At 44.8% G+C, this 26,598-nt stretch overlaps 1 protein-coding gene and 1 pseudogene across 1 annotated transcript; one reads left to right on the plus strand and one right to left on the minus strand.

Moving 5' to 3' along the window:
* The first annotated feature begins 5,747 nt into the window (after positions 1-5,747).
* LOC132484461 (eukaryotic translation initiation factor 2D-like) lies at positions 5,748-21,917 on the plus strand (annotated as a pseudogene).
* On the minus strand, positions 15,863-25,632 carry LOC132484460 (dual specificity tyrosine-phosphorylation-regulated kinase 3-like). Its single transcript, XM_060091010.1, has 3 exons — positions 25,345-25,632; positions 23,258-23,369; positions 15,863-17,659 (listed from the first exon to the last, which is right to left on the minus strand). The coding sequence occupies exons 1-3, from the start codon at positions 25,419-25,421 to the stop codon at positions 16,085-16,087; spliced, it is 1,764 nt and encodes a 587-aa protein (XP_059946993.1). The 5' UTR covers positions 25,422-25,632; the 3' UTR covers positions 15,863-16,084.
* Positions 25,633-26,598: the final 966 nt, after the last annotated feature.

Here is a 26,598-nt window from a genome sequence, read left to right on the forward strand (position 1 = left end):
GGAGGGTGGGTTCAGTGGTCTGCAGGGATTTTAGGTCTGAAAGCTGTTCTTCTCTGCCCTTTTCCCTGACCAGCTCAGTCCCTCTCTCCTCTAAACAAATAAGCACATATCTGGGTTTGAGGAAAATCCGGGTATTTCCACTGGCCCTGATCATAATGATGTGTGCATGGGTCTGTCTCACTCCCTGAGACGGGCACTTTGTTTTATTGATAATCTTCATATTCCCCACATCAAGTACAGTGCCTGGCATATAGCAGGCTCTCAGCAAAGATGTCAATGTCACCAGAATTTTAGAAACCACTCCCTGAAAGATGGAAATCTGTCTTAATATCCACTACTCCCTTCAAAATAGTACTTGCTGGTCACCCTGATGCTGGGGAGTCTTCACTTTTGTTTGTTTGCTTGCTTTTTTTAAAAAATTAATTAATTAATTAATTTTTGGCTGTGTTGGGTCTTCGAATGTGTGCAAGGGCTTTCTCAAGTTGCAGCAAGCGGGGGCCAGTCTTCATCACGGTGCGCAGGCCTCTCACTGTCGCGGCCTGTCTTGTTGCGGAGCACAGGCTCCAGACGCACAGGCTCAGTAGTTGCGGCTCATGGGACCAGTTGTACCACGACATGTGGGATCTTCCCAGACCAGGGCTCGAACCTGTGTCCCCTGCATAGGCAGGCAGACTCTCAACCACTGCGCCACCAGGGAAGCCCCTGTGTACGGATCTTTTTGTGAGCATATGTTTTTACTCCTCTTGTATTAGTTTCACAGGGCTTGTATTAGTTTCTCTTGTATTTGTTTGCGGTTAACAAATTACCACAAATTGGGTGGCTGAAAACAACAGAAATTTATTCTCTCACAGTTCAGGAGGCCAGAAGTCTAAACTCAAAGTGTCAGCAGGGTTGGTTCCTTCTGGAGGCTCTGAGGGAGGCTATGTTCCATGTCTCTCTCCTAGCTTCTGGTGGCTGCTGGCAACCCTTGACATTCCTTGGCTGGTGGCTGCATTCCTCCAGTCTCTGCCTCCATTGTCACACGGTGTTCTTCCCTGTCATTAATCCTGTGTAGCCTGAGGGACAGTGGAGTTGGTAGATAAGCAGGGCAATGGGGCATTGTGACTAGTTGTAAGGGATACTTTTGGGTCAAATCCTGTCCCCACCCTTAATGTACAGGCTCTCTGAAGGCTGGACCTGAACCCTAGGCTGGGCTGACATCACTGACCCGAGCAAAGATGTTCATCTGCTTCTTTCCAAAGCAAAGGAAGCAGACATCAGCGCTTGCAGACGTGAAGCCCATGTTCCTGCCCTTCCTCCCCAGAGTTGCCCCTCTCTGGATATCCACCCCTAAACATCCAGCCTTCCCATACTCCAGAAGTGTTGCCCAATCCCAGATTCTAGAAATTCTCTTGCCTTCAAGTCCTCTAGAAATGAAATGATAGACAAAACCCAGCCTGTCTGGGCTTGGCTTGGCCGTGGACAGCACAGAACCAGAGGAACTGTGACATTCAGCAATATACCTGCAGCACTTGTCCCCTGAGCCTCTTTCATCTACAGCCTCTGCTGTGTGATCTGGGCAGTTCTAGCTCTAGGTTTGATCACAGGATCCAGAAGTACATTAGGCATCAGTTACAAAGGAACATTTCTCTAAGGGTCTGGTACTATGTGAAATCCTGACTTTGAAGTTAAGGAAGCATCTTGACTCAGCCCCAGGGCTTTGCCTCTAGACTTTGCCTGTGCCCTGCCTGGTCTTCCCTCTTACAGCCACAATAAGAAGCCCACAGCTGGCTGCAGGGCTTCCATTCCTCCTCAGTCAACCCATGCCCTTGGCTTTTCCTTCCTCCTCACCACAGACATCCAGCTCCGAGCTCAAAGGTCCCTGGGAATGCAGGTCATCTGTGGTGTTTTCCCAGAGTCTATTAGGTTCTGAGAGTTTCCAACGACAGGTTTCTGCAACAGAAACCTTAGATCAGTCCCTTCCAGATCTATCCCAGGCAAGGAAATAACTGTAACTTTCTGAGATGTAAAAGATTTTACTTCTGAGCAGCTATACAACTCTTGTTTTGCCCAATTGCCAGTGTCTGACGGTTCCTACAGGCCTCACCTGGGATCGCGCAGGTTCATTAGCTTTTGGGTGTGTGAGTTTGGGGGAGGCAATGAAGAGGAAAGGGGATTTTCAAAAGCCCAGCTGAATATCTAGCTTGAGCAGTCCCAAGAAAAGAGAAAGGACAGGTGGGCATCAAACTCACAAAGAAAGTCCTCACCCTGCTGAAGCAGGGGGCAGCTAAGGGCTCCCAGGGCATGTGTGGCAGGCTGGCTGGGAAGTGGATGCAGCTGTTCTCAGACTGGGTGCTCTGGTCTTGGCTGGCACCCACCTATCCCTGAATACCAGGCAACATATCAGTGCTGAGCTGGGCAAAGTGGAACTCTGCCTTCTTCAAATTTGCCTTGTGGTTTTATTTTGCAAGTGCAAGCATCCGATGTGCATATCTTTGCCTCCTGTGTCCCCCTTTTATATTGTGAGTTCAACATCTTAGGCTTTTAGGTTTTCAATTTCCACATCGTAAGCAAAAGAGCCAGTGGAGGATGATTTCCTGGGAGAACAGCTGCACTGTACACAGTTGTGGCTTCAATCACAGTGACATGAACCAACTGGCTATCTCAGGATGCACTGGGAGTGAGAAATGCTTGGGTTCCTGTATTAGTTATCCAGTGCATCATAACAAACCATCCCCAAACTTAATGACTTAAAACAGCAATTATTTACCATCTCATGACTTCTGTGGATCAGGACTTCAGACAGGGCATAGTGGAATGGCTAGTCTCTGATCCCTGGTGGCTGGGGCCTCAGCTGGAAGGCTTGAAAGCATGTGGGATGGGACGACTTGCCCAGGGCTGGAGGCTGTGCTTCCAAGGTGGCTCAATCACATGGCTGGCAAGTTGGTGCTAGGAGACGGGTTTCTCTCCACACGGACCTTTTGACAGGGCTTCCTGAGTGTCCTTTCAAGATGGTGGGGGGTTTCCCCCAGAGCAAGAAATCTAGGAGACCAAGGTAGAAATGGCAATGACTTAGCCATAAGGAGTCACACAATATCACTTTGGCCATATGCTAATGGTCTCAGAAGTCAGCCCTGGTCTCATGTGGGAGGGGACCACATAAGCACATGAAGACCACTGAGAGCCCTCTTGGAGTCTGGCTACCATCATCTACCCTCTGCCCTTCAATGACGCATGTGCCTCTTAAATGCAAAACATATTAACTTCTTCCCCAGGTCCCCTCAAATTTCACTCCTTTATCTGTTCAAAATGAAGGATCTCATCATCTAAATCAGGTCCAGCTGTGGCTAACGAGCCTCAGGTGTATTTCCTTGAGTATAGCTGCTTGAGTACAGTTCTTGATCTGAAGATCTGTGAACAAAAGACACAAGCTTTCTGCCCCAAACAAATTCGACATACAGTGTTGGGACAGGCATATTATAACCACCTCTAACCATTGTAGACACTCCTCAAAGGGGAGAAAAATGGGAGGCACACAGGAGTCACTGATTATAGCTAATATGAAATCCATCAAGGCATGTTTTGCCGGTTCCTTGATTATGGCTGAAGTCTTGTGAATGACAGTTCTTGGCTCTACCCTCTGGACTCTAACTTCTACCTTTCCTTTTATACAAATCATAAATCAAAGAGGGCCTGTGTTTGCAGCTTACCCAAGAGTGGGCAGCAGGTTGGTAGCCCTGTGAGGCTGTACTGGAGCCACAAAGGGAAAGTTAAAGAATCTAGGCTTGCTGGACTCAGGGTTCAGCCAGCTTGCCTAGCAACAGGGCCACCGGCAGGGAGCACACAGGTCCCTGATGCAGGCAGAGAAGTTGGGATGGCACCCTCCTGGGGAAAGGGAGATCTTGCTCTGCCAATAGGGAGGCAGGATGCTGTGTACAGCATCCCCTTGGGTCTTGGCTCCTACTTGTCAACCATGAATTAATTTTTAGGCTGCTAATCTGTGCCTTCTTAGCCAGGACATATGGTGTGTACAATAGTTTTCACAGCTTGAAATTTCTAGTATGCCCTTGAATAACCTTCCTCGGCTCCTTGGTCAGAGACAGATTGCACCATGGCTGTACTGCAACAGGCCTGGTCAACAGCTCAGAGTCTGGCATCACACCCCCCCGAGTGTGGCTGGGTGGGGGCCCAAGCGGAGAAGGATCTGTGGCACTCTCCTCCTCTGGGCTCCTCTGACGTTGGCTTTATGGCTGGGGTGGTTCAGAATAAAGGCATGGTGGGTCAGAAGTGCAGGAGGAGATGGAGCTGTGGCTGACCTCAGATTAAGGGCAGAGATGGTGGTGGACAGAGACTGTGCAAGGCCTCATCTTTGTTATAGCCCAGATGGACTTCTCCTCTGTGTGACTATATCACCAAATTAAAGCAATCAGGATTTTTTTTTTTCTTGGTGGATGGACACTCTGCTCTGAAATTTTCATTAGCAAAATTAAGTTTAGTAGGGGCCAGGACCCCAGGTAATTAAATCCTTGTCTCCAGGGTACACAGCAGTCCCTTTCAGGGAAACCCAATCCCTCAACCCTGCCTGAGACTGTTTTTTGTTTGTTTGTTTTGGACTAATATCTACCATTTATGGGAAAATTTCAAAGCACCCTGCAATATATCACATGCGTTATCTCAGTGGTTTCTCACAGAAGCCCAGTGAAGTAGGTATTACCTCCACATCTTACAGAGAATGTAAGAGTTTCAGAAAGGATAAGGCATTGGCCCAAGATCAAACTGCTAGGGAGAAGCCAAACCATAATTTGATTTCACTATGCCTCAAAATTATTTTTTTATAAGCACTCTGAGTTTTTAAAATTGCTTTGGAAACAAAATCCCCTCAAATAATGCCTGAATGCAAAAGGAACCTTAAAATGTCCCAAAATGTGTGGATTTTTAACCAGAAGTGTTTTAGGGCTTCCCTGGTGGTGCAGTGGTTGAGCGTCTGCCTGCTGATGGAGAGAACACAGGTTCGTGCCCCGGTCCGAGAAGATCCCACATGCCGCGGAGCGTCTGGGCCGCTGAGCCTGAGTCATGGCCGCTGAGCCTGCGCGTCCGGAGCCTGTGCTCCGCAACGGGAGAGGCCACAGCAGTGAGAGGCCCGCATACCGCAAAAAAAAAAAAAAAAAAAAAAAGTTTTAAATAACACATTTGAAGCTCATTTGTATAGTTTCTTCCTCTTAACAGGAGGTCAAACCTCGGACTAAAGTGGATTCCTTGTTATTGTTATTATCACCTCATGTAAATTAAAAAACAGGAAGGAGAAAATCTCGGAAAGAATTCTAGCTGAGGCCCCAAGTGTGCAATAAAATGTAAAGATCTTAATAAACAAAAGCCCTGAAGAAAACCATTCAAGAGGCCTGCAAGTTTAAGAAAACACGAGTTCAATTAATTTTGTGCAGCTGAACTAAACTGCATGGAATGAGAGCTGGCAGAGCTCCTACTCAACACACTAGAACGCTGATGGAGTAAAAATGAACGGAATCGCTGTTGGCCCCAGAGATACTACAGACGCGCCCGCTCAAGCCACTCGCCTCGGCGCAGAGCCCGGCAGAAGGGGTGAGGCGAAAGGGTGCACCGCTCCGCGCAGGGATCCGCCCCGCCTTCTCCGGCCCCGCCCCCCATGCTTCAGTTCCCAGCCTTGCCACTAGGGGTGGCCGCGAAGCTGCGCGGCCCCGGTTTCCAGCCGGGCCCTTTTCCCAGCCGGGCCCAAGCATGGCTGCCCCCAGGGCTGCGGGTTGGGAAGCTGCCGTGCTCGCGCTTTCCTAACAGTCCCTGGCTGCTGTGGTCTCCTTCTCTTCCCCAGGCCCCTCCAGCAGACATGTTTGCCAAGGCCTTTCGGGTCAAGTCCAACACGGCCATCAAGGGGTCGGAGAGGTGAGGGAGAGAAGAGCCTGCTCTGCCCACCAGGGCACCCGGACATCTCTCAAGCTCGGCTGGCTCACAGCCTTTTGTGGGCTGCGTCAGCCGACTTGGGGTGGAGGCCGAGGGGTACAGCCGGAGAAGGGACCCCGGGGGGCGGGCAAGGGTGAGTGAGACGTGTTTTGAGAGTGAAGATGGAGAGGAGGCCTGATTTATCTCCCAGGCTGTCTTTTAGATATTTTAGTGAGTTTACGAGAAAGCGTATAATTCAATCAGCGCGTATTGACTGCAGTCTGTTTAAGGTGTCGTGGAGGCTGCCAAACTGTAGGAAAACGGGGTCCCTGCCCTACCAAGAGCTTTGAGTCCCTTGGGAGAGATTAGATGGGGCACAGAGAACTACAAGTAAACGAGAAGAAGTGTCTAGTGATTACCACTGGCAGGAGAGACAGGTGGAGGGTGAGGTGAGAGGGGATAAGGCATATGTGGTAAGAACTGTATCTGTTCAGTTTTGCAAATGAAGGTGTCACCTTGGGAATTTTGGAGGCAGTGTTCTATAGTTGTCATTCTTGGTGCCCTAGCAGAGCTGTTTAATCATAAGTTGACAGATTTGGCAAGCATAGATGAGAAAGGAGTGGGTCCAGGAGCTATGTGTGGAGTCAGGAAGGCAGGGCTTAGTTTCCAGTGGCAGGCTAACTTGGGTCGCTTACCGGATCTCAGTTTTTTCCTCTCTTTGTGAAATGGAAAGACACGCCCCAGGAACATGTGAAAATAGATGAGACATTGGATGAGAAAGAGAATGGGATGTTTTGGAAGAGTGAGAATAAGGCATCGTCAACCAGTCTTTTTCTTGGGCCTCGTGATTTTATAGTAAGTCTTGAGTCCTCAATATTTATTAAAATCCATCCAGGCAGCATACATACCAGGTATGTGTGCTCTCTGCAGGAGGAAGCTTCGGGCCGATGTGACAGCTGTTTTCCCCACTCTTGGAACGGATCAGGTCTCTGAGGTAGTACCTGGAAAGGAAGAACTCAACATTGTGAAGTTGTATGCTCACAGAGGGGATGCAGTGACTGTGTACGTGAGTGGTGGTAACCCCATCCTATTTGAACTGGAGAAAAATCTATATCCGACAGGTATGGCAATGGGATGGAGATGGCCATTACTATGGTCCTTGCCTAACATCTGTTTCTTCCATTAATCTGTCTTCCTTAAAACAAATAAATGCAAAATCTCCCTAAGAATCTTTTTGGATTTAGTGTCCCTAGAATTGGGTCTTTCAAGATCAGAAACTGCTATAGAAGTGAGGGGAGAAAAGGGTTAACACAAAAGGAGGGTGGTTGCCAAGGGAAATTCTGAGGTGAAGAAACACTGGTTTCTAGTGGGTTAAGTCGGGATTGGAGCCGAGGTCGTGAAAAGGGTGGAGTTTCAGGGCATGTAAAAAATGCTTCTTAAAACTTCCACGAGTGGAATTTTCTTAAGATACTGAAGAGATACTGTGATGGGAAAGAAGCTGGGTTAGTTAAACTCCATACCCAGCTGTCTTAGTGGTGGACTTTGGTTGCGATGTCTCACAGGGATTCTTTCTTAGGCTCTTGTCTGGCTCTCAGGATACTTTGCTTGCTTTCTTTGTCACAGATCTCAGAGAGGCAGTGTCCTTTTCTCTTTTCCATGGCTGCTGACACCGACTTTGTCATTTGGGGGCTTTTCTTCCTCCCAGCTTGGCTGCAGCAGTGCAGTGCAGTCTCCTACCCCAGGCCACCCCTACCCCCACCCTGCTTTGCTGCTGTACACATACAAGCCCTTTTTGATCTAAGGGTTTTACTGCTAATCCCTGTGGAAACAGAGAGAATAAAAATAATAAACATGGGAAAGTTTCAGAATTTCTTACAGGCTGGTGCCCTGGTTTCGGATTACTTGCTTCTGAGGACATAAAAGGAATCCTCGTTGGGGCTCTGTCCCTACTTTTATCCACTATGGCCATGTTTGGCTGCTGCCGTCCAGGTGGAACAATAGGTGCCTCCAAGTCTCAAGTGACACCCAGTTTCTTAAGTCTCCGCCTTCTTCAAGACTGCAGCCTCTTTGAGAAGGGAGTCAGCCTGATGTAAACTATATGGAATGTGTTTCCCACAGGAAAAGGGGCACTCAGTTCCCAGAGAGGGGAAAAGGGATACTGGACAGGCAAAAGCAGATGTTCACTTCATCACTTGTTTTAGCCTTACACATAAATATCCAACTTTGGCAGCTAAACAGACTCTTAGAGCTGTAGCTCACTTCATGTGTCTTCCGACCAGTAAAAGTGATAACTTCTCAAGATCATAGATTGAGAGAAACTACTGCAAAGAGCTCAGTATAAATATGTAAAGAATGCAGGTCTCTAAGGCTAAAGGAAGCAAGGATTCTCAAGTAAATAGCATATAACATATAAACCGCTTCACAAACTTGGGGTAACCTAATAAAAAAAAAAGAATGCAGCTTTTTTGGGCATCCCCTTACAACCTTCTCTCTAGCTTTGACTTGAGTTTCTTTTCTACATGTTGATTAATGTGGCCTTAGTGCTTGGCTTTGCCATCCCCCAGGGGGTTGACTTTTGGGCAGTAAGTGTTTTCTGGCTCTCTTCTTGGACAGTGTACACCCTGTGGTCTTATCCTGATCTTCTAGCAACATTTACAACATGGCCCCTGGTGCTTGAAAAACTGGTGGGGGGGAGCAGGTAAGAGTATTTTCCTATATTCTGGATAGTGGCTGAAACCTACTTAGTAAAGGCCAACTACTTTAATAAATGTACCCATTTTGTGCATTCATATGATTGAAAAATAGAATTTTCCCCTCATGTCTGTTGCATCTCTTACTTGGCTGCTTCCATAAGCTCTCTGACCCTGCTGTAAGGCTTAAATAAGATAAGTGACATGAAAGTGCTTTTTGAACTGCCATATGCTATACTTTAGATTAATAAACTGAATTTAGGAAACCAGAATAAGATAAATCATGGAACTGGACCCTCAGCTTGGTGCTTCAGTTTGACCACTAGTCTCCCAGAAGGAAAAGGTCTGATCCTCAGTTTGCCACTTTTTATTTTCATTATGAATAATGTAGTTGATGCTTAACAAATGTATGTTTGTTGAGCAAATGAGTAAATGATGAAGTAAACTGTGGAGTTAGTTGCAATGCTTTTGTTTCCTGCAGATTTGATGCCGCCAGGGCTAGTGGTGCCCCCTGCTGGTCTGCCTCAGGTACAGAAGGGTGACCTCTGTGCCATTGCCTTGGTGGGGAACAGGTACTGTGCCAGTCAGCTGTGCCTATGGGGAAAAAACTTAGGGAAAACTTGGGAGGGGTGGGAATGACAACTTCACAGCATATGGATAAAGGATTAAAAGAAAAAACATATTCTTCCTGAGCAATCAGAGAGTGGGGAATGGCAGTGAGCCTGTGGGGTGTCCATACATCTGGGCCAAGTGTATTTGCTCCTGCTGCTGCTTCTTCCTTTTTAAAATTTATTTGTTTTTTTTCTCCTTTAAAAATTTTTTTCTTAGATTTACAGAAGAGTTGCAAGTATAGTACAGAGTCCTGAAATACTCCTTACCCAGCTTCCTGTAATGATAACATCTTGTATAACCTCGGTACAGTTATCAACACTAAGGAATTAACATTGGTACAGTCCTTGTGACACTATTACAGACTTTATGCGTATTTCCCCAGTTTTCCCACGATGTCTTTTTTTTCTTTTTTTGTGTTCAAGAATCCAGTCCAGGGTACCACATTGCATTTAGTTGTCATGTCTTCTTAGTCTCCTGTCTGTGACATTTTCTTGGTCTTTCCTGCCTTGCATGACTTCAACATTATTTTTGTCGAACATCCACATCATCATCCTCATCTTTTAATTATTTTTAATAGATTTATTGAGATATAGTTTTCATACTATAAAATTCACCTGTTTCAAATGTACGACTCAGTGATTTTTTTTAGTATATTTACAGGGTTGTTCAGCCATCACCACAGTGTCTCTTTTTTAAAATAAATTAGGAAGTAATGGTATGAACAGTTGTGAAAAATCAAAACCCTCTCACCCCATAATCCTTTTCTCCTAGAAGTAACCATTATCATTCTGATGCATGTCCTTGTCAGCCTTCTTCAATGCATATATACACGTGCATATAAAATGTATGGTTTGGGGTGTGTATGTTTAAAAATACAAATAAACAAACTTTATCCCTATTACTTTTTCACTTCAGGTAGTGGGGACATGTTCCATGTCAGCAAGCACAGATAAGCTGAATCTTTTTACCCACTGTGGGGTGATGGGAAAAGTCCTCTTCTAGTGGACATTGTGGTTGCCTCTACTTCGTCTCTATCACAGACAAGATCTTCCTGAGGCCTCTAGGGACACTAGTGCCAAGATTTTTCTAAAGTAGATACTAGGGAGCAGAACTGTTTGGCTGAAGATCGTGCATATTTTCTGTTGCCCTATAAAAATGCTGTGTCAGTTTTCCCTCCTACCTACAGGGTATATGGAGCCTGTTTCCTTACATGCTCACCGACACTGGATATGATGGGTCATTTTCATTTGTATCATCCTGAATGAAAAATGACATCTTATTATTTTACTCATTGCTTCTTTGAGAGGGAAACATGGTAGGCATGGGAGGGGTCAGTGTTTAAAGATCTTATTTTTGTTGCTCATATTCTCCCATTTTCCTTGAACCTTTGGGAACCAAGCACCTAGAAATGTTTCCTTCCTTGTTTACCTGTAGCAAAACTTGAAGTTGAAAAGAATGGTGAAATTATTGTTTTTTCCCCCCAGTATTCTATCCAAGATAGGAGAAAACTACATAAATGTGTATTTGGCCTCTGAGTTTGGCATTTAGAATGTATGTGGGAATGAATCCTAGGTGGTTTATGGAAGGGGGTGAGGGTACAAGGGAGTTTACTAAAACTACAAGACAGGTTCGAGACCGAAGTTCTTGAGCTATTGACGATTCCAAGGGTGGAAGACAAAGACCCGTCTTTTAGGAACTGGGAAAGAAGCCAAATTCAAAGATTCTGTGGCAGGAACTGACCCATGGGCACAGGAAGTGGAGCCACCGGATTAGCAAACGTTTTTTTTTGAAGTTCAGGTGTTGGGAAATCTGCCCTTGAATCGTCTCCCTTGGGTCCAGGCAACGTTGCCAGGCTTGTATATTCCCCTCCTGTTAGCCAGCTGGACACCAATCCTTACAGGCAATGTGTGAGCATTGCTAAGTAACAGTGGGCTGACAGAGATTTCCCATTTGGGCTTTGGAAGTTTTTTGTAGTTATTGTAAATGTGGTTGTTTCTGATATTTTGGACACATCCAGTTCTTAGACAGATGTTATACAGAGCAAGGCCTGTTATAAAGAACCAACTCAGAAGGAACCTTTCGTTGGTACCACTGTATCTCTCTTCTCTCTTCCCTCTGGCATCCCTCAGCCTAATTTATGGCATATGAATGGCCTCCCTTCTGAATTTCCATATAGGATGGCTATGCCTTTTTTAAGATAGGGGAGATAATTTATATTTTTGAAATTAAAGAAAGGGAACTTTAAATATCCTTCTGAGTCCTGGCTGGGTTTGGTTCATAATAAGAATATAAGAATGATAACATCAGTAGAGGAGTTACTTACACAGAAGGGAATATTTGGTCAAGGAATTTTTTTTTTTTTTTTTTTTTTTTAATTTATGGCTGGCTGGCTGGCTGTGTTGGGTCTTCGTTTCTGTGCGAGGGCTTTCTCTAGTCGCGGCAAGCGGGGGCCACTCCTCATCGCGGTGCACGGGCCTCTCACTATCGTGGCCTCTCTTGTTGCAGAGCACAGGCTCCAGACGCGCAGGCTCAGTAATTGTGGCTCACGGGGCTAGTTGCTCCGTGGCATGTGGGATCTTCCCGGACCGGGGCACGAACCCGTGTCCCCTGCATCGGCAGGCAGACTCTCAACCACTGTGCCACCAGGGAAGCCCTGGTCAAGGAATTTTTGAAAGTCATATGTGTAGGTAATTTGAATAAGATTGAGACTGCACCGAGTTTTAGCTCTGTGATACAAGTGGATGCTTCAGATTTGCAACCGTGGTGCTTTGAACACATGTGTAGAAACCTGGTCCTGACATGTGCCCTCCTGGAAGACTTTCCCTGACCCTCGTCTCTGACCTCCTCCTTCTCAGAGCCCCCATTGCCATCGGAGTTGCTGCCATGTCACAGCCGAGATGCTGACCTCAGGTCTGAAGGGAAGGGGCTTCTCTGTGCTCCACACCTACCAGGACCACTTGTGGTGGGTTCCATGCTTTTTCTGTTTTATAGGGAGCTGGGTGGGCGGAGGGAGCACAGGGCCTGGATTGAGAAGCGAGAGTTTTGATCCCTGCTGTGTCCTTAGTCAAGTTGCTGACCCTAGACATTAATTTCCTTGCAAAATGTGGAGAAAAGATTTTTTTTTTTTGGCCTGTTTAGAAAAGAAATTACAGAGAACTTTATTTATTTAGGTGAATTATAGAATCCTAGGGCTGGAAGAAGGCCTTAGGGATTGTCTTCTCTGCCTCTCAGTACAGTGATATTCTTTATTTTTATGGCACTGGTCGATCTGGCCTTTTCTGCCGTGTACATTTAGGCATTTTCTGACCCCATGATGAGTGCTCGGGAATTCTCACATCTGAATCCAAATCAAAGTAGAGTAGGTCCTCAGGCACCAGGGTGACAACCTGATGACTTTCCTGTTGTTCAAGTTCCACATTTAGGATCTCCTCCTCATTACGGAACTTGCGCTTTCTCACTGTGACGGGTGCTCTCTGGAACTGTATGTGAGTTTATTTTCTGGTTATTTTCTTGTCATTTAACCAAAATAGTAAGTAGTGCTTTTCTCGAAAGCAGTATACCTGGTCTTCTGGCCAAGTGTTGTGTGGCCTGTTGGTATAGATTTACCCTTACGTTTTTAGTCAGTCTTGGAGTTACTTATTTTACAAGTATTGGCCAAGCCCTGCTTTGCTGGAGGTACAGCCTCATCAGTGTGGGTTTCAGCAGGCATTTGAGGGCTGCTTACTCACGTACTCCCAGCACCTTGTTTTCTGACTGTTAGTCTGGGCAGTTAAGGTCCTGTTGTCTAAATTGTTTTATCAGTGGCTGCCTCAGTCTCCCGTCCTCCCGCCCTTTGAAAACACTTATGGTATTTACCTGATCAGAATAGCCTAAACATACGCTCTGGCCTCACTAGTAGCCATACTTAATAAGCCTTGCTGCGGCTGTTAGTAAAACTTTGTTTGACTTGCATAATCTTAGTTAACATAATGCTTTTTGTTTTTACCGCTCTTGCTATGTGGCGTCCCTTTTCTTCCTGTCTTCATAAGGCTTAGTGGCATAAAGCCATTGTAATCTCTACTCTGCAGGTTAGATTGCATTCTTTTTTTTCAGTTGAGGTATAGTTGATGTACAATGTTGTGTTAGTTTCAGGTGTACAGCCAAGTGATTCTAGTGACCAATAGTATATCTAGTGATTCTAGATATAGATATATACATATATGTTCTTTCTCGGATTCTTTTCCATTAAAGGTTATTACAAGGTATTGAATATAGTTCCCTGTGCTATACAGTTGGTCCTTGTCATTTATCTATTTTAGATTGCATTCTGATTTAACACAGAAGCAGTCTTGAGCAGTCTTGAGCAGTCCAGGTGTTTGTAATTTGTTCCATACGCTCAACCTTGGGTTTGTATTTCACCAACCTGGTACTACAGATGTGTTTGCAATCTTCATTTGGTTATTTAATTCAAAATGGTTTTATTTTTAATTTCTATGAAGGGAATACTTTGGAAGGGGAGCTCCACTTTAACTATGTTGTCTTTAATTTTTCTCTGTCCCTGAATTTCTGTTTGGGTTAAGGAGGAGGCAAGAATTACTCTCCCCATTTCAAAGATGAGGAAACTGAGGCATGGGACTTCTCTGGGCCCAGAATTGGAAACAGAGTTGAGAGGCACACCCAGGTTCTCTGGCCTCTCCTGGACACCCCTGCCTGTGGGTCTTACTCTCTCTGGACCCCCGCTGACCCCCTGACCGGGGCTGGAGAGTGTTGTGGCTGCTGCTCAGTGTTTCTGACATGAGGTTTTTGCAGGTGATCTGGAGACAAGTCCTCTCCACCATCCATTGCTCCACTGGCCCTGGATCCCCCAGATCTCAGTGAAGAGAAGGGGTCTGTCCAGGCAGACACCACCTTGCAGGGAGACATGAGGCGCCTGACCCTGGAGGGAGAGGAGGAGGAGGGGGAGGTTCAGCAGAGGTGTGGGGAGAAGTCCCCGTCGGAAGCTACAGAAGACCCCAGTGTCGGGGGCCTGAGCCCAGAGCTCACGGACAGCAAGACCCTTCAAGGTACAGCTCTGGCAGGAGCAGGGCGCTCGCCTCTCAGTGTGGGGACTGAAGCGCTCGGCTCTGCTTCCGCCCAGAGCGGCGCCACGGCTCCGGGAGGGGCGGGGAAAGGCCTTAGTGTTGGTGAGGGTGGTGCCACAGCCCTTTGCCATCTTACCTGGGAGTCTTGCGCATATGTCGCGTTTCCCTGGATACCCGTCGACTCTGCTATTTGGACTGTTCCCAGCTACACGGCCCTCTTAGTTTTCTTCTGGCTCTGACTTCTCTATCAGAGAAGCATCTGCGCCTGTCTGGGTGGGACTTTGTGGCCTGACCCCCTCTGTGGGGTCAGACCTCTGTAAAGGCTCAGTGTTCTAGAGAGTCTGGGAGCTTTGGTGCCTGGGAATGGGCTCCTTCAGAGCTGAGGGGTGAGGTACGGATGTCACCGTGCGGGGAGTTATCTTGTGCTGCGCGGGCCTTCTGCGGCCCTCAGGAAGGATGTGATTCTTGTCTTCTCCTTGCAGAGCAAATGGACGAACTGTTGCAGAGATGCTTCTTGCGTGCTTTGAAGTACTGCGTCAAAAAAGCTGACCTCCCTTTACTCACCAGCACTCTCCTGGGCAGCCACATGTTCTCCTGCTGGTATGGAATGCATGGTGTGGGCTGGGGGCCGGGCAGTGGGTCTGTCTCCTGCTCTTTGGTGGTAGAATGGGACAAGGCTGATGGGGGAATTGTTTTAGGGACATGATGTGGAAAGAGCGAAGTGGAGGGTTGATCTAGCAAATACTGAGTTTTAAAGACTTAAGTTTTAGCCAGTGAAAGGATGTTGAGGAAATGAAGGTTAAAATGCGCAAGGCGCTTTGAGCACTACCTCTGCTGTGGTGATTCTGGGCTCTTTTACGGATTGGGCAGCATGTCCGGCCCCGGAAGGGCCCTGGGGCAGCCTGTTTGTTCTGGAGGCTTCAGTCCCCTCACATCTTTCTGAAGAGTAGGTGTGCCAGATTAGGTTGTGTCAGCAGGAAGAATCGGTGTGAACCCCCCCACCTGACCCGCACACACAGCCACCAGCAGAGGGAGTGTTACATGTGGGTTGAACCTGGACTTTGAAGACTGAGCCATCTGGGCTCAAAAGCCAGCTCCCCAGGGTGTTGGAGCAAAGGTGTATTTGAGCCCATTACCAGGCTTCTCTGAGCCCTGATTTCTAACACTTGTAAGATTGCTGTCAAGATCGAATAACCTGACATTTAATAAGCACCCAGTAGATATTATCATGTCAGGAGATTTGCTTATTGATTTTCACCTCAAGTCTGAACTTCTTTCTTTTTGAGAATTTTGCTCTGTTTTTTAAAAAAGTGGTTTTAATGTAATTCTCTTCCTCTACATGTGAGCTTCTTTAAGGCATTCTATACACATGTGGGGTCTGGAGTGCACAGCAGATCTAGTTTTCAGTCTCATCTCTAACTACGGCCATGTCCCAAATTAAGCCTCTGGAACAGATGCCGAGGGAGACTAGAAGTGAATGTTCAGGATATACTTTCTGGTATATCGTCTACCTTGAGAGAAAAGGATTTAAACCCACAGAATAATACACAGGTTGGTGAACACCTGACAATAAGAACAAAAGATGCACTGACTTATAAAAAGTCTTTTACTATGTATCCCAGGATGGCCAATACAAGCTGGTTAGGTAATTAGCCCTTCAAGAGTTCTTTTACAGTCATATAAAAATGCTTTGCCTTGTTAAAAAAAGATATCTAGTCTACCAAAAACATATCCATTAATGGGCTTGGTGTTGTTTCTTTTTTTCCATTTTCAGGTTTGCAAGATAATTAAAAATACCTACATATCATCTCTGAGCACACCAGCTGTCCATTAGCTAATCAGTTTTGGCAATACAGTGCACAGAGGTATACCACCACTGGTTTCTGACATTAAGTTAGCTTTAAGCTTATTGGCTATTCGTACAATTGGAGGCAGCTTGGAACCCAGGCCCTGGAAAGCATTTGCAGGGTTTACTACCCTTTTGCCTGACACCTTTTCAATGGTGAGAGGTCTGGGCACAGACTTGCTAATCCAAGGGTGTCTTAGTGCTTGAGCTGGGGTCAGGCGGGCAGAGGGGTCCCAGGTAAGACACCTTTTCAAAAAGTCTATGAAGAAGTAATCATCACACCCCTTCAGTGCTGTCCGCCAGTCTTTGCTGCCTGGGGGACCCCGCTTCTTACCCCTCCGTGAACGACCGCCCACAAACACAACCCTCCCATCTGCCTGACTGGTCACAAAACAGTAGCGAGGTAGGCCCCTGGAGTTAATAAAGTACTTGGCACGTTTGGATTGCTCCAGGAGTTTTGGTGGTGGCATCCCTAGAAGCTCCATCATACAGGCCAGCTGGTCTCCTTCATCCTCTCCAGGGAAGAGAGGATGTCCTGTTAAAAGTTCTGCAAGGATGCAGCCAAAACTCCACATGTCAATGGACGTGCTGTAGCGGCTTCCTAAGATGATCTCTGGAGCTCTGTAGAACCGAGACTGGATATAGGTGTAAAGCTTCCGGTACTCAAAACAGCTGGACCCAAAGTCAATGACCTTAGTCGCACTGTGCCCATAGTGTTTCAGGAGAATGTTTTCTGGCTTCAGGTCACAGTGAATGATCTTGTTTCTGTGGAGAGCATCCAAGGATTGCAAGATGGATTGAGCAAACTTGCGAACCAACTGGATACTAAAACCCTGGAACTTGTTTTTTTTCATGAGCTCATAAAGGTCTACGCTCAGTAACTCAAAGGCCATGCAAACATGGTTCCGGAACGTGAAACTTTCCAGCATATGAATAACGTTCATGCTACCGGTTTTATCCCGCTTTTTAAGATGCTCCAAAATCCGGATCTCCTCGGCTGCTTGGCGATGGAAGTGCTTTTCATTGCGTACCATCTTCAGGGCCACGTACTGTCGAAGTTTGTGATCATAGACCCGGGCTACCTGCCCAAAACTGCCCTTGCCAATAATTTTCAGCACCTCGTATCGATAAGCTAGATGGTCTCGAGGCACGTGAATGTAGGCCCCATCTGCATCATCATAACCCCCATTATTGGGACCACCGATAACTCCATGTCTTTTTTTGGCATTTGGACCCACAAAGTAAATTTCTGGATAATTGATGATTTCCAGCTTCTCATAAGCAGTGAGGTGGTGTTTATACTGCTTCAGTGCTTGTTCTGGAGTCAGAGGCAACACTTTGGATGCTTTGGATGAACTGCTGGATTTTACTGTATTCACACGATCTGAACTTTTACCCTGAGAAACTGTAGGAGAGCATTTTTCAGAGTCGTTGATGCCATCTGACTGAAAAGTATCAGATCTTCTGTTGCCAAATTCTTGAAATAGTTGTTCTACCTTCATCTCACCTCCATTCAGGAAGCACTGAGTAGGATCTCTTGTTAAATGCTCAGTGGTGATCTACGGCAAAGAGAAGTGAATCTATGTTAAAGTCACTAAAAACGGTGGAAGAACGAAAGAATCGTCCCCCTGACTGAACAAAAGAACAAAACATGCCAGTTGTGTAGTTAAAAGGCCCAAAAGTGAGATAAGAAAAGCAGGAGTCTCTAGAAACTCATGTTATGTTAATCCTTAGGTTCCCTGACTGCTGTGGCCACCCCAGCCCCACTACGTAGGCCTCCCTTTGTTCAAAACAAGACGGTCATTTTACCATACCCGAAACATGCTAGATTCCTTCTAACTGGTATGTCTTCCTACCGAGAATCTTTTCACCCCATCCACTCAAATCCTACGCTCTTTCAAAGCCCAATGCTAGTCCTCCCTCTTCCACTTAGAACTACTCCAAGCCCATACTAACTACGGCTCCACTCACATCTTAGCTGCAGCTTTTCGAGTCTACCACGTAATCTGGCCCTTGTTATATATATACTGTCCTATATTGTTCACAAACTGTTTCAAGTATCTTCCCAAATCTTAAGGGCATGTACCAGGAGCAAATGAATACATATTAAAGTGTTCTGTAAATGATAAAGGGACAGAGGCAGGATGTGATCCCCAGGTCTTCTGAATCTGGGTCCAGAACATTAACATAACCTGGTACCAGCTTCTCCTAGTGCCTGTACTATTCTCCAGTAGGGCTGAATGTTGACCTTGGCCTGGAATCAACCAAGGCCTCATCATCTACTCCTGGGTCCCCAAATAAATGATCGCATCTTTCTATCTCAGTTCATTGAATCACAAAATTTCTAATCCAGAGAACTCTTGAGATCACCAAGGCCAATTCTTTATGTATCTGGTGAGTAGCAGTGAGAATCTAAGGCCCCAGGGTGCTTCTTGTAAAACTCTCCTAAAGACAGAGAGTCTCCTTTCTCTCTCCTTCCCTTGCTCATAGACACATACACTAGTCTCCCTCAGCAAACGCCTACGTGACAAAGGCATACAACTCTTTTTACTTGATTTGGCATCACCTTTTCCTGCAAGGAACAATAACCCACAAAAGAAAACTCTGCTTATTAAATACCTCTGAAATGAAATAAGATTCTTTGAAACTCGATGGAGGGAAAGACAATGAAAAAGCCAAATGCTAAAAAAAATACTAAGAAAAATATAAGAATGTGCTAGAAGGAAAGAAGAAAAAAAGTGCTAAATCTGTTGTTTAAAAAAAAAGTCTGGGATACTTCAAAGAACAACTATTTTTCTTAACAGACCCTGAAGAACTTTACCCCCGATCTGTATGATTGAGAGCCTCTATGATCAGGGGTAGATAATTCCAGAGAAGCTCTGAGCTATCTTTATGATCTCTTAAAATATAACGCAAATTATAAGGTAATGATCCAAAGTGGCCAACCATTTAAAAAAGAGAATTTTAATATAACCTAAGCAAACAACACCTGACCCATCACCTATATAAATAAAAATATAAAAGATGTGAATATAAAAAACAAAAAAGGGATGAAAAAAAAATTAAGTGTTGGCATACTTTAGACAGCCCCTAATTTAGTTATAAAAGCACGACATTAGTTCCTGCCTGCTTCTTTTAGGTCATTTAATCAATTTAAACATTTATATAGTACTACAGTTACAAAAATGAGGCACTGCACCATCTTACATATAAGCGAAGCAGCCAGTACAACGGTAGCCATACTTTGGCATTGAGTTTCTAAATAAAGAGGCAAGATACGGACCAGGAGAGATCTCTGATACCAAAATAGAGAACTATCACTAGTCAAGAAAATAAAACAGGCTGGCAGACAGAACCTAAATACCTTGCTAAGATGTAAATATAATGCAACGTTTTGTTTATCAGCAATTAAGTCAAATAACCATTCCTGTTTTTAGGGATGGAAAAAAAAAGGTCTCATCCATCCATCTAACATTCACATGAGCACTAATTGTTCACAATTATAAAAGTGCCAAAAAACAGGTTACCTCAAGGCACTACAATCTATTAGGAGATAGGTTTGGCTGAACTAGGGAATTACAATTATTTGGTTTTAGGTAGATTTACATAACAAAACCAAATATTTGCATGCATCTAAACCAGTTTTCCTTAAGTTTTTACTACCTAACCTAAATGCATCTAAATATTTACTGCTAAAATCTTGGGGACACGTTCTGAAGAAATGTGAAGTCAGAAGGCCTAGGTTGGGGTCCTGGCTACACTGCTCAAAAACTGTAGGTCCCAGGGTAGGCTTAACCTTTAGCCCAGTTTCTTAGCCTCAATTTCTTTATCTTTAAAGTGTGGATAATAATACCTCCTTGCAGGATGTTGTGTGAATCAAATTATAATTAATAATATATGTGAAAGACCCTCAGAAACTATAAAACATGTTAAAAACACTGGTAACAATTAGGCAAAATTCTCAATATATTGTTTAAACTCCAATACACCCTCCCTTTCCCCTTTCAGCTTATCTTTTCTCTCCGTGGTGCCTTCCTCTGCAGTTCCAGACTCCCTCCACCAGACATCTGGCATTAACTATGCCTTCTGCTCCGTGAAGGCCTGCACAATCAGCCTTCCCTTAGGATGCATGGAAACACCTCACCCACTTTCTCCCCCACATAAAACCTCCTTTCAACTTGCCATGCAATTTAATGGGTTATCTCTCCAGACATATTTGACCTTTAAAAAGAGCAATGCCTTAACCCAAGGGAATGACTCTCTAGGACCCGCGGTCATCAATGACAAGCTGGTAGGAAAGGTATTTGTGGTCCAGGGTCTACCCCTGGGCATTTCACCTACTCTACCTACATGTAAGGCTGTGCTGGCTCTGGAGGTATTCATTTCTGTTTGTGGTAAAGAGAGGGTCTCAGGTACAGACTGTTAATAAGAACAGAGATTTAACTTCCACAGAACTATTACAATAAGATTAAGGATGTCATTTGGATTTCCTGACTCATGGTTTTTCCTTAAAGTGAGCCTAAATCTCTCTCTCTGCAAATTAAGTCTTATTTTGCCCTCCGGAACTACACAGGAGTGTCCAAATTTCCATGTTAAAGCCCTTCAGATACCTAAAAGGGGCTGTCCTGCCTTCACCATTTTTTCTCGAGGCTCATCATCCCCATCACATCCTCCACCTCACACAGCCTGGGTCAGGCTGCCTTACTATATCCTATTCACGTTCTCAACACGTTATGGGCTGCACGTTATATCTCTCTGCAAGTGTGGCTTCCAGAACAGAACAAGACACTTCAGGTCTAGTCCCCTGTAGACTGTCAAGGTTTGAACCTGCAATGAATCTGAAGAATTCCAGAAAGAAATTTTTCCACACAGGGAGGGGTTCTCGCCTTAGCTTTCTTTCCTTTCCTGTAATAACTCAAATACTGGTCTGAATCAATTATGTATCAAGTCTGCTGTGCTATAAATAAAATCTTCCTTCCATTGTTCTAGGAGAATCTAGAATTTTCACACATATTAAAGTAGTTACAAAACACTATATATTTCTAGTCTAGGGTTATAATCACAATAACTGACTAATGTCTGCAATCGACTTCAAATATTTTAACTATGTAATTATATCCAGAGAGTCAAATAATGCCAGATTAATCATGTTTTATTTAAGAATGCTTCATGTACATTGTTAATTTGGAGAGCTCTTTTTTTTTTTTTTTAACACCCTTGTATTGGAGTATAATTGCTTTACAATGGTGTGTTAGTTTCTGCTTTATAACAAAGCGAATCAGCCATACATATACATATGTCCCCATATCTCCTCCCTCTTGCGTCTCCCATCCTCCCTATCCCACCCCTCTAGGTGGTCACAAAGCACCGAGCTGATCAATTTGGAGCACTCTTGACATTTCAAATAGAATCTTCAACTGCGTTAATCAAGTCTTAAACATCGTGTTGAGAAATTCAGAAAAGGAACATCCTTCTCGTCCAGATATAAAACACCCCCCCTCCATCGTTCTCGACCCTAAATCTCTGCAACACAAGGCTAACCCAATAAAAGCCTATGAGCAGATGATTTATAGTTTACAACAAGAATGTAAGGGCATCTTGGATAAACAATGAAGCCAAAGCACTTTGTGAAATGAGCAATAGCGTCTCGCAATGGAGTCATGGCATAATGAACTATAAGTGTTACTAAGAGGTCAAAAGCACTTTTTTCAGCAAAATTTGCAAAGACACCATTGTTTTAGAATCTAAAATCTTGTGTTTTGCAAGCTGTGTTACTCTGAATACCATACAGTAAAAAAATTCATTTTGATCCTGAAACATACAATTTAATTGCCCTACTATATGGTGATTAACATTGGTCAACTCTGAAGTAAAGTTAAAATAGACTTTAAGTCACATGATGACGGACTGTAAAAGTTTCCCAGAGAGATGTGCTAATTGTCAGCAAGTAACCACGAAATCTGAGAGTCAACACACGAGTATATAGGTGGTTCTGGAGCTCTTAGAGGTTTTTACATATTAAAAACAATAAGCTTGTGGAGAATGGAAACTTACTGCACTTTAGAATGGAGATTAAAAATTGGGTGACCATACTTCCAAATATATGTAGCCCGTATTTTGTAATATTATTAGCCTTGAAAGTAGTGAAGGGGTTGATTTTTAATGGCAAAAGCTGACAAACCGTTGGGAAGGACTATGAAAAATGCAAGCAGTGTTTTACATAGAAATAATTTTAGGTCTTAAACAGAAATATGAAGGAGAATTATTGATAAATTAGTCTACTCAATTATTCAGTTTGTTTGTTGATGATATATGCAGCAAATTTTAAAGTCACAGGATAGATTCTCCCTGTCATGGAACTTGTCCAAAACCCTGCTCTCCCTACCACTCTATGAGTGCTGAGGGAATGGGAATTAATTTATTCTCTTAAACATAAAACTGTGTCAAAAGCTAAATGTCTGCAAGCTCCAAAATGATTAAATGCATCGAAACCAAAATGTATTGCTCAAGTTTCATTTATGATCTCTAAAATGGTTCTCTTAAGCATACTAATAAGCTAGGACTGCATTTCTACCGTGCAGGAAAAATCTGCAGATCTGTAAGTTCAGAGGTATTTTCTGTTTCTTGTTCTTGTTAAAATGAGCCATCATAATATACTGTACATATCATTCTATCAAAAAAAAATAACTACTATCTAGGGCTTCCCTGGTGGCGCAGTGGTTGAGAGTCCGCCTGCCGATGCAGGGGACACGGGTTCGTGTCCCGGTCCGGGAAGATCGCACATGCCGCGGAGTGGCTGGGCCCGTCAGCCGTGGCCGCTGAGCCTGCGCTCCGCAACGGGAGAGGCCACAACGGTGAGAGGCCCGCGTACCGCAGAAAAAAAAAACAAAACAAACACTATCTAGATAAAAGTAGCATGTCGTTTTTTTCCCTATTTACCCCAGTGATTGAAAGGGATAGGTGGGCTCCAAATCAAAATCATTCTGAAAAGCTGAACTTGGACCACAGAAATTGTTATTTCAAAGTCAAGAGAAACCAAAAGTGAATAAAAAAGAGCCTGGGTTACCAGTGACATGTAACTGTACCTTGACCATTTAAAGTAGCACTTCCTCCTTTCCAGGCCCATTAGAGCTCAAAGAATTACTTCATTTACTTACATTTAGTCTTCTGGGTAGAGGTGGTTCAGGAGGATTGCAGAGTGCATTTGAACAGGGTGAGCCTTTGGTTTCATCTATTATCACGACACTGTCATAGACAAAATCATCCAATCTAGTTGAAAGGATTACAGATAAAATCTGTCAGTAACTGAAGTATATAAATTTGTATTTCCAAAACACCCTTTAACTGCTTCATATCTGCTACAAAGAATAATTAATACAAACAAATGTCCACACTACATTTTGGCACTGAATACACACCACAGGGGTATTTGGCAGAGGAAGGGAGGAAACCCAACTTTTCCTCCTTTTTTTTATTTTTAAAGAAAGGACAGCATTTCTAGGTTTATAGTTTGAAATTGTTAAAATAAGTCTTACTTTCTGAATGTTGTTAACAATAGGGACCATCAAAAGAATCTCATTTAACCTACTACTTGAAAACGAAGGCTAGTTGAAATCTGAAGCCTAAAAGCTAACCAGAACAAACAAACAAGACAGAGAACTGTATTTTCAAGTCGGAGACTTGGATTCTAATCTCAGCTCTACCACTGGCTACTCTACCTTCCTCTCTGAGCCGTTGGCCACATGTTGTAAAGGGAAGAATAGTTCCAGTCTACGCACTTCTGGGTCTCACAAGCAAGAAATAAAAGGCCTTCTTAGGGCTTTCTCTATATTTATTTATTTACTTTCCTACTTAACATCTATCTAACTTGTAGAAAACTACAGTGAATTCTACAGCAAATACTATAGGGATTCTCTAAATTACAAAACGTACTGGATTTCACATCTTTACCCACTTAATTTTCGGGTGGATGGTGGAAGCTAAATGCCAAATGATAATTTCTCTGCTCTTTAACGCTGTGCCTCCCTCCACCGCTGTAAGGGAACACAAAAGACGGAGAGGATTTATTTAATCCACAAGATGGCTCTGAATAATGTATTTCATCTGCCACCAAGAACATGGATTTGCCAGTAACACACATCAGCATTTCATTGTATCATTGTTACATGATATACTATGAATACAATGATAATGAGCCAGCTGCAAGGGAAGAATTTTTTTTAATCTTTAAAACTATGCTGGAATATTTTAGTGGCTTATAAAAACTGTTTTGTAAAATTCTAGAGTTTTCTTAATCGATGTGTTATAGGAGTACAAAGAGAAAAAAAAAACGAAAAACAAAAACCAAACAGAAAACCCACTACAAATTATTTTTGGAATGTTCTCTTTTTAAAAAACATGCTTACATTCTGATAAAATTATACCTTTAGATGCATGGGGGAGGGGATGTGGGAACAGATGTATATGTATGACTGATTCACTTTGTTATAAAGCAGAAACTAATAAAAAAAATAGAAAAAAAATTATACCTTTAACGGGAACTGCTTCATTGACAAGAACCAAAAATTCTGGATGTGACTGATTCTTTGCCAACAGCACGAATAAAACAAACAAAATGGGACAGACGTCCACATTTACAAAGAAAAAGACAGACTGAAGACCTACAAGATTTCCTATAAAGAGCCAAAGGAAATTACCCAAAGGTAGTCTCCATGCAAATGAGGTGGGCAGGTGGTCCCTACTCTCCGTTAAGGTGTAAAATCCTATGAAAGGTGGAGAATCTCTCAAAACACGATCCACAAAAAGTCCTACTCGGCAGAGCCCCTCACCTACACCCCTCACGGCAAAGCCCTTGGTTATCTGCTCTGAGCAACAGGGCTTATTTGAAAAGGTATTGCTCCCTGACTCCCCCAGTTTGCTAAAAAGCCCCACCAAAAAATCCCAGCTTCTCAGAGTTCCTACCATATACCCCTGATGTAGGACTTCAGAAATAATCCCCAGGGTTGGAATTCTTCTTTCCCTAACTCCTTTCTAGCCCACTCCCGCGCTGGGCTGGGAGCAGGGGAGCTGATGGAGAGGAAGAGGGTGGGCCAGTCCCGGAGAGGGAGTCAGACCCCTTCCCTAGTCCTTACTGCTTGGGGGCTCGCTCAACCTGCAGCCCAGTCCATCCACGCCCCCCGACCTCGCCTGCCAGCTGCAGCGGCTCCTTCGGGAGCCCCAGCGCGTTATCCCCCGGCGCCGTTACCTCCGCGGCTGGGGCGGGAGTCCGACTCCTGGCGGCCCCGCATCTTTCCGCCCGGGCCCGCGAGCTGTGCCTCCCATCCGTTAGCTCCGGACCCCCCGGAGGGAGGGGCGGCGTTTGGACGGTCAGGCGAGCAGCGTCCACCTGAGCTGGGGCGGCTGCCTCCCAGGCCGCGACGTTTCCTCGTTAACTGTCTTCCACACAGTGCAGCTCCGAGCGCGTCCGCTCGGGACTGGCTGGGGTCGACAACTGCCGGAGGAGCAGCAGGGGCGTGGTGTGGTCGCCTAGCAACCGCGACACGCCCCTTGAAACGCCTCGGAGCAACAATGTGGCCACGCACAGGGGCGGGGCCGAGGCCACTCCCCACTGAGCGGCGCGTGTCTCGGAAGCTCTCGCTGGCCCCGGAAGGTGGGAGGCGGGAGGCTGGGAACCCGCCGCCTGAGGTTTTCTGGTCGCTGGCTGAGGCCTGAGGGCCGCGGCTGTGGAGGTAGAAGGGCCCTGACGGAGGGTTTGTGAAATAGCAGCCCCCGATTTCTGCCTCAGAAGTGGCAGCCGGCACCTCACGGTCAGCTAGCTATCTCTTAGCAAGTTGCAGCCTAGAGTTCTAACACCTCCCTTGATTATGAATAAAATGAGAACGAAAGACGTGGGTAATTTCTCAGACTTCTCCACTGAGGGGCGTCCCTCCGGAGGGTAATGAGTTAACAAAGGAAACCAATAATAATAAACCCATTTTGTGACACCACCGGCGCCACGAATCTTTTCATTTAACCTCGGTAACCATACTAGATGACATCCCTCTTTTATATAGATTTAACTAGGATCCGGAATTTACGCTGAGGTATGTCTGACTCCCCTGCAATGGGATGCCACGGATGGTAGGGCTCAGAGCCATTTTAAGGATGAGGAAAGTGAGGCCAGAGGAGATCTGTGGTTGGCAAAGCCTGAACTAAATGTCTCCAAATTCCCAGCCTTCGTCCTGCTGCACCAGACCCCCTGGAAAGAAGGCTCTTCCTGTCTTCTTCCTTGGAATGGGTGGGGGTTTTCCCTTTACTTTTCTGAAAAGTTAAGATGCCTCGGCAACACCAAGGGTAAGCGGATTTGGATAGTTGGAACGAAAGTGAAAGGGAAGGAGGTTAAAACAGAAGAACACAAGTGTTGTTTTCTTGAGCGTAACAGCCAGTCGGATTATCTAAACCTACAAAACACGAGGCAGGCTGTCTGACCCTTGAGGAGAGAACGAAACGTTATGGAAAT

Source organism: Mesoplodon densirostris, chromosome 2, assembly GCF_025265405.1.
Source record: "Mesoplodon densirostris isolate mMesDen1 chromosome 2, mMesDen1 primary haplotype, whole genome shotgun sequence".
Classification (NCBI taxonomy): domain Eukaryota; kingdom Metazoa; phylum Chordata; class Mammalia; order Artiodactyla; family Ziphiidae; genus Mesoplodon; species Mesoplodon densirostris.